Source organism: Mandrillus leucophaeus, unplaced genomic scaffold, assembly GCF_000951045.1.
Source record: "Mandrillus leucophaeus isolate KB7577 unplaced genomic scaffold, Mleu.le_1.0 Scaffold189, whole genome shotgun sequence".
Lineage (NCBI taxonomy): Eukaryota > Metazoa > Chordata > Mammalia > Primates > Cercopithecidae > Mandrillus > Mandrillus leucophaeus.
In genome coordinates, this window is record NW_012101909.1 from 4,252,378 (window position 1) to 4,261,421 (window position 9,044).

At 35.8% G+C, this 9,044-nt stretch overlaps 1 protein-coding gene across 1 annotated transcript in view; it reads left to right on the plus strand.

Annotated features, from left to right (window-relative positions):
- RIT2 (Ras-like without CAAX 2) overlaps window positions 1–9,044 on the plus strand; it is a 395,769-nt gene that overhangs the window by 85,429 nt on the left and 301,296 nt on the right. Inside the window, exon 2 of the mRNA XM_011978096.1 lies at window positions 1,103–1,159. Coding sequence (XP_011833486.1) covers window positions 1,103–1,159 — 57 coding nt within the window. The remainder of the gene's footprint in view (window positions 1–1,102; window positions 1,160–9,044) is intronic.

Genomic DNA, 9,044 nt, shown 5'->3' on the forward strand with positions numbered 1-9,044 from the left:
TACAGAAAGGACACGTGGAGATTTATAGGCAAGGTACAGGGCAGGAGGAAGGTGAGAGGGGAGGAGTTACACCCATGAATGGAAAATTCGTAAGAGGAGACATCAAGGGGAGGAAGATTCTTGCTAAACTGTCTTAGCAGGATTCTTGTTGAAGGTAGGACAGAGTGATCAGATGTCAGGGGAGGATTCTCTCTAAACTGACTTAGCAGGATTTGTACTACAAGTGGGCTATACAGACCCAGTCAGAATGCAAGGACAAGGTCCATGTTTGAGGCCTAGTAGAGAAGAAGGCTTAGGATCTTACCTAAAGTTTGCTCAGGGAGAGAGTCTGTTAACAAACACACATGCAAGAGTAAGGAAAAAAGAAAGAGGAGAGCTATTATACACTATTTTTATATAAGTTTGTTGTTTTGCTTCAGAGTTTCTTTTGCTTCCTAATAATGGAAATTCACATGAGGAAATACTCTACAATAGAAATATTACAAATGTTTTACAAAATCATAGGTTTGGAAATAATGTGGAGAATACAGAATTACAGAGAAAAAGTAATGAAAAAAAGGTGGTCAATAACATAAATTTATTAGGCAAAATAAAAGTAACTGAAATAATTTTAATTTTGAACAGTTAAAGATAAAAATCATGTAATTACATATTTTATAGTTCATCAGAACTTCAGAGGTTATCTATTCACTTTTAAGGTGAAAAACTTAAGAGTTCCAAAGAATGTACAGATTCTTTGGTGAAAGGGACTTACACATCATTACCAACTGTTTAACCAGAGCAGGTCAAGAGGGGTTCTGTAACTGGTTTACGTCTTCATTATGTCAAGAGCTTCTTTGTTTTTACTCTAATACCATTTTTATTGAAATACACTTAAAATTTGTACATATTTATTTCAGAGAAGTACCTGGCATTATCTGACACATTTTTCCCTCTAGAACTTTGTCTTACTGTTTTCATTTTGTGTGAAATTAAATTAGTCACTCACATAACTAACTTATTCACCAGAACCTTTTAAAAGATTGGTGAACTATGTTGGTAAATAACTTATTGATTAATTGGTGAATTTTTATTAAACAAAATGCGTTTTTCTTTCTTTCAGCAATGACAATGCAGTTTATTAGTCATCAGTTTCCTGATTATCATGACCCCACTATAGGTAAGTAGAAACCTCTTTTCTCTGTAAGCTCAAATAAAGACACTGTTACTAATGGCTTGAAAATATTAGCAATGTTGATGGAAAATAAATATAATTTACTCTATTACCCAGAACACATACACATAAATCTATAATATGTAATGTACTGTTACCAGGGGGTCCTTGCTCCCAGAGCTCTCAAGATGGTGGCAGGCCGCTTCCAAAATAGAGGTGGGCCACTTCCAAGATGGTGGCAAGCCTCGCGTTCTCTGACTTGGGGTTCTTGGCCTCACAGATTCCAAGAAATAGAATCTTGGGCTATGCGGTGAGTGTTATAGCTCTATTAGAAGCTGTGGTTCATGGAAGAGAACTCTGGAACCCAGTGACTAGTGTTCAGCTCGATTAGGACGAACTGAGGCACTTAGCAGCATAGGAACAATGGCAAGCCTTTAGCCCCATGGGGAGTGGCAATGGGTGCCTCACTGGATCAGGAGTACAGCGGACACCCTGCTGGATCCGGAGGGATGAAAGTCAGAGGCGGGTCTGTGGCCTCAGCAAACAGCAGTGGTGGACAGTGAATGAAAGCTTGGCTCTAGCCCTAACAAAACAGGACCAGAAGAGTGCAGTTGCAAGATTTAATAGAGTGAAATAGAGTGAAGACAGAGATCCCATATAAGGGGAGGGGACCCAAAGGGAGTTGCCCTTGCCAGCTTGAATGCCTGGGTTTATATCCCAATCCTTGTCCCTGGCACTGTGCTCTCAGGCAATAGATGACTGGCTATTTCTTTACCTCCTGTTTCTGCCTAATTAGCATTTTAGTAAGCTCTCTGATTGGTTGGGTGTGGGCTAAGTTGCAAGCCCGATGTTTAAAGGTGGATGCGGTCACCTTCCCAGCTAGGCTTAGGGATTCTTAGTTGGTCTAGGAAATCCAGCTAGTCCTGTCTCTCAGTACCACAACAGAAACTTCAAGAGACAATATTTGTCCTTACTTCTCGCCGGGTACCCTAGTATTATCTGTTCTATTTTATTTCTTTCTGGTAAATGATGGTTGGAATCCATTAAGTGATTTCAGTATGTAATAATGGATATCTATCTGCATTTGAGAAGTTTCTCTGGATAATAAAATTGTACTCTGGATAGTAAAGTTGATGTGAGTATATATGTATTTGGCCATTTACTCACTTCTGTCAGTCTCTGAATTTTCTACTGCAGAGTTATTTAACCATGTTAATGGTGCATTTGGAACGTTAGATATAGACATAACATTATCCATCATTCTCATCTTGAAGGTTAGGAAACTGACATTTAAGGTGTAAAAATATTGCTAGAGCCAAAACACCACTCATGTTTTATTCCTCCTACCCAATTGTCTTTCTGTCATAATATACTGTAGACGCTTTGCATTGGGGAACACGTTTTCTCCTTATTTCAAAGCACAAAAGGTGTCTTTAAAATTGCTTTACTCATTCAAAAACCTACTTTAAAGAATTGGCTGGAAATTTTCAAGCAGAGTCCACCATAGTATTCTTTGCTTAGAAACACACTGGTATTAAAAACACATCAAGCATTATTTCCCAGAGATGGGGGCATATAGCCTCATGGCTAACTGGTTGTCTGGATGGCGAGCTCCTTTAACCACTCCTCATTACTTACCCTATTTGTTCCCTCAGTCTGAATATCTCTTACCCTCACCCCACCCATGGTTAAGATCATCTAGTTTCTATTATGCTCATCAAGAAATTTTAATTCAAGATCTAATTTGATATATTCAATGTCATCCTGTAAATTATACTCCTGTATTCTTCCCCAAAAGGCCCCAGAATATTAGCTTGCATACCATTGCTGACCAATATAAAACATACTTATTTTTAAATGTCTGATTGTTTATTAAGACCACCTCATCAGTTGCAGTAAATTGATTATATTTAAGTACATGCAATTAGTATGTGGTAACTGGAAAGGACTTCCTCACTAAGTTGAGGTTTGTTTCTAAAGAGAAAGTAACTACTTTGCAAAGTTTTAGAAGTGATTAGCTGTAACAGTTGCTTGATAATTCTCTAAGTCAATTTTCTAAATATCTTAGAAATTCTAGAATGCCAATAGCTTCATACCACACACTGTAAGTTACAGAAGAGGGACAATCTTTGGAAAAATCTCTGAATCTTTTATCTTGTTGGAAAATTCAATAATATAATATATAATTTATGAAATCAGAAATTCACTCAGTTGTTTATTATTTTCTGTTATTCTTTAAGCTTTGTATGTATTGGTGTCTCAAAAACCAGCCTCTTGTTCACCAGCCTGTCACATCTAACAGCTTGAATAGGGCAGTAGATGTGAATAAATCATAAATGATTCCTTCAAAAAGAAGAAATAGGAAGTATATGATGATGCCTCCTTTAGTTATCCATGAGACACATCTATCACTTGAGATTAAGATACCTGGACATTCAGTACTAAAGATAGCTAAAATCATACCTTTATCTGGCTATAAATAAAACAGCTTTAGAGAAAGAAGTTTGAAAATGGAAACATAGAGTACTTTATTACTTTTGATTCGATTTTCCCATCATTTCATTTCTTGGCCTTTCTAGTGGGACTATTGGTTAACAATTTTCCATTGGTATCCTGCTTGCAGAAGGTAAATGTCCAAAATAATTTACCTTTCACCTACTTCTGCTACATAACTATAACTCAGTGTGGCTGACTTAATGACCTCTCAAGAGGAAATTCATATTAGTACAGTTTGAAAGTCATACAAATTATAAAAGCATAACACCTATCAAGGATACTTTTTTCACAATTGAGATAGGAAATAAATATTTTTCAATCCTTCTCTAGATCTGTTTGTTACCCTACTGATTGAGGCTTTTAAATAGCCTTTTCTCTGAAATATTTGAGGGATATATATGGCTTTATTTTCTCCCTTATATTCAGCTTAGAGTTATTCTTCTTTCAAATATACCTCAATTCTGAAAACGTGAGATCCCTTTATCACTGAAAACAGTTAGATACAATATTTGATATCACTGTTCTTCCCAAGGAGTAATTGTTTCCCTTATTTATTGGCAACAATTTCAACATCAGTAACCAATGAATTTATAACAATAGAAAGGAAAAGCTGATTGGTTAACATCAGGTTACTTCACATTACTGTTTTTGAAAGGGTTAAAACAGAGGAGACTTCTTTATTACACGGATTCAGATAGAATGGAATCTCTTGCTTTCAGAAAGGATTGGTCTGTTCACAGGTCTATTTGCTAGCTTGAAATTTCAGTTTGGTTTAGTGGCATCTAGCGTGAGTGACTTCATTTTGGTTTGGTCTCATGTGTTGGGCCCAGGGCAAGAGTTCAGTCCAAAACAATTGCCTGTCATAATTTTGTTTGATAGGTTAAAGCAGATACTCTCTGCTCTAAACTTATTTTTGAAAGATGCGTAGGAATTAGGCCGGTGAAGAGGAGGGATTGCTAAAACAAAAAGTATAGGCACCGAGACAAGACAGCACAAGTGACAGAGCTGGGGCATTTTGGGAACCAGAAGCCCAAGGGTAGAGTAAATGGCATGATATGTAGGATGGAAAGCGAGAGCTAAATACATTACCAGGCACCAGATCTTTGAAGATCTTGCAGGCCTGGCTAAGGGTTTAGATACCTACAGTCTTATACTCTTCTGTGAGAGAAAGATGAATATTACTGACAGCCTGCTTAACTTTTCCATTTGATTGTTCCAAGGCAGAAAATCTAAACATGCCTCAACTTTAACTAATAGCTGATTTTCTGTAGTAGATGTTTATTTTTTCCAGGACTCTTTCTCATGGTAAAGCACCCCACCTACCAGCATCTCATGCCAGAAACCCATGAATAATTCATGATACCTATTTAAACTTCTACATTAAACCACTCACAAAATTCTGTTGTTTCTACCTTTATAACAGGTTAGAAAACTGTTCCCATCTCTCTATAACCTTTTCTGCGATCTTTTTCTAAGCCACACCCATCTCCAATTTGGACTTGTTTTAAAATTGGTTTCTACACAGAACCAAAAAATATCTTGAAAAATTTAAATTTGGACTACTGTAATCTCTGTTTGATGGTCCCTAGTGTTGTATTATTTTTAGCATAAACAAATTCTAAGAACAAAGTGAAGACTCTCATGGTCTTGCTATTATTTATGTCTTCAGTTTCCACACTTGCCACTTCTTTATTGGGCATTAACCACATCCACCTTATTTTAGATCCACAGACTAGTCAAGCCCTTTTCTCTCTTAGGGCATTTTCACCCATATTTTACCCAGAATGCTCTTCACTTTTTCACCTACATCTTTGCTTTATTCACTCACTGTTTTCTGTTAAACTTAAATTTAAATATTGCTTCCTCAAGAGTGCCCCTTTTGACTTCCCAAAAATAAACCTTTCCTTTATGCATTCTTTTAGAATCTTGAATACTTTTAATATCACTAATCTCTAAGAAATTAAATAATTGTTTAATTATCTGTCAAATTAAAGTATCATAAAGGTTAAAAACGCCCAATATGTTATTACTAGTGTATCCCGGACCTAAACAGAATGTTAAACACATAGCAGATGCTATAAAATATTCATTAAATGGAAAATTAATAAGCAAATACATTTCTAGGAAAGCATTAATCATTTTTAGATATTGCTATAGTAACTTTAGAGTCCTGGTGAGCAACTAAACTAATACTAATCAAAGGTGTTCTAGCAGTCTTTTATAAAAATTCTCTGTTTGTTAATTACTATTTCTTGACCTAAAATGATTAGCAAAAGAAAATTTTCATGACAAATTAAAAGCATTGTGCTAATGCCAATCAGTCTTTATTTTTTTCTCATCTTACTCCTCTGCTCTCCTAATCCTTCCTCTTTATTCAATATTAGTTCCTTAACAAATATTTATGTTTCAGGCATTGTTCAAAGCAAAGGAGTCAAAGGTGCACAATGATAGGCAAGAATTCCTTTTTCATTGAGTTTCTTTGCCTACTTTTATTTCATCATCTTTGAGAGCTGATCATATCTCTTTGTCTAGAGTCCAATTTTTCTTTCTTTTTTTCTTTTTTGTCTCATTGCCTTAAGATGACTTAAGGTCATTACATTAATACAGAACACAATTTAGTTACAAAAAAACTGGCCTTAAGGACCTAACCAATTTTTTCTTAGGGTTGCTTTCGACTTTAACAACTGAGCAATCAGTTATTACTTTATTATCTAATTTGCCCATCCATTTATTTGGTTCTCACAGTGCCCAGAAACTCATAAGACCAACAAGTTTCCAACTATACTTACATATTCTATTTTCAAGAAACACATCCTCTTGTAATTGACTCAACTGAGAATGCTTTTCCTCTTTTAGTGTTTTAGACTTCCAATTTCACTTACAAACCATGAAAACTGCATAATACTCTCAACTGAAAGATTTTTATTATTTCTGAGCAATTGGTAAGGACTGTAACAAGTTCTACAAAAAAAGAATAAAATGCTATCTATAGAGTTAAGTGTTCCTGAATGATTTGGGAAGCTTGAAAAAACAAGGACTTTATACAAGCAGCAAAGTACATCAACAATATAGACAGGTCATCTGCAGATAGCCTCATGTTCAATGGCTGTTAGACCAACATGGAACAAATGTACCACATTAAGTATACATTTTTCAATATCTCTTGTAGAAAAACAAAATACTTCTTAAGCTGTGAATTTAGAAAAATACTGTGTTTGAATTACACTAAAATGGCCTGTTCTGTGTCTAAAATGTACACTAATAGAGTCACTCCTTTGTGTCACTAGAAAATTCTTGTTAAAATGTAAATGCTTAGGGGAGAGTTAATGCCCAGAGCCATTAGGAGTCATTTATATATTTGCATAGATTAATGTATCCAATTATTTTAGAGAGCAAACCACAGAGCCATGGTCTACAGAGCAACACTGAATGGATACTTACTGAAGGGGTCTGGAGAAGGGAGGATATTACTACTTGGCAGAATAAGTGCTCCAGTATAAGTCTTGAAGGAAATCAAGGCCTATAAACTAAACTTGAATAATTATATTTATTAATGACTCTGGAATGTTTGAATGTGATAGGATAGAAAAATAATTCGTATGAAACTAATTAAATTGGATATTGAATTCTGCCTTCATCCTGGCTCCTTATTTTCTTTCCAAATGGATCCTCTTGCTTACTGTGCACCAACCACACTGGACTCCCATTAGTTCTTTAAATATGCCAAGCAACCTCTTCTTTGCCTTTGGGTTTTGTCAAGATACTCTCCTGTACTTTGAACACCTTCCTTCTGCTCTTTACAGAACAAGTTCTTACTCATTCTTCAGGTCTCAGTTTGCATATATCTTCTCAGGGAGGTCTCTGATCATCTTATCTAAATTAACTGCTTACCACATAAACACACACATAGGCATACATACACACACACACACACGAATGCAAACATACAGGTGCATTTCCTATATCAGCACACAGCTTGTTTTCTTAATCATATTTATTCAATTCTGATTTAAAAGTTTTATTAATTTTTTGTTCATCTTCCCATACAAAAAGTAGGTTCCATGATGTCAGGAAACATGCCTGCTTTGTTTTGAATTTCTTTCCTACAGGACCTCGCACAGTGCATGTTTATTAGGAATGATCAAAACATTTGTGGAATACAAAGAATGCATGAGCAACTTCAGTGTCATTTTTTTTCCACCTGTTATCTAAGTTAGATTTCTATGGTCACATAATTTCAGACCCGTTAACTCTCTCATTTGATATAGTAAGCTAAGCCCAACCCAAATTAAACCTAAACCTTTTATGAAATTGCACTGGAGCAGCTGAGTATGACCATCAAACCTGGTCTCACTTTAAATGTATTATGCTTGATCTTAAATAGGCTTTTAACGGTGCCCTGGAATACATATCCAGGTCATAGACTACTCAGTTTCTCACTCCCCTAAAATCACCAACTTCTCCTCTTATCTTCACTGATGACCTTGCTTTCTACTTTACTTAGATAATGGAAACAACCAGAAGACAAATTTTAAAGACTCCCATCCAGAAGATACTTCCAAAGCTACCCACCACTCTGAGTCCACACTTAGCCTTGCCACTTGTTAACTTAGGTGAACTGCCAATGCTCCTGCATAAGCCAGTACTGCCATTTCCGTTCAGTAGATTCCATCCCCATGTCCAAATCAAAAATCTTGCTCAAAACAATCTTTTCTTTTTATGAATCACTTCTCATCATCATAAAAATGGTGTTTTTTGCGCTCTAAATATTAAGAAAAATTAAAAATTCATTTTTGACCCCACTTCTTCTACTAGTGCCTTTCATATTTCTCCACTACTTTGCTATAAAGCTGCTCAGAGCTGAATGTACCACCAAACTCTAATTCCCTTTCTACTACTTTCTTCAATCAACTCTAGTCATGTTTTCATCTCAGCACTCTACTGAAATTGCTTTTATGAGGGTTACCTTGACTCTCTAGTGACTAGTCCAATGACAATATCAATTATCTCCATTTTAACTTACCAGCAGCATTTGATATGTTCTACCACTCTTGGATTTCATCCACTTTTTTCACTTGGCATGCAGTATATCATACTCTCCTGATTTTCCTCTAACCTCTGTAACAGCTTTGCTGACACTGTCTGGTTCTTCCCGTTTACCTAGATATTGAAGTCCCCCTGAGACTCAGCGTTTGGTCTTCTTACTGTCTCTCTCCACGTTCCCTTCATTGGTGATTGTCTTCAGTGTCATGGCCTTGTGTATAATGTATATGTTACAACTCCAAAATTTATTTTTCCATCTTATATTTCTCTCTTGAATTTCATACTTATATCTCCAGCTTCCAACTCAACTTCTCCATTTAGATGCCTAATAGACATTCCTAAATTCCCCTGT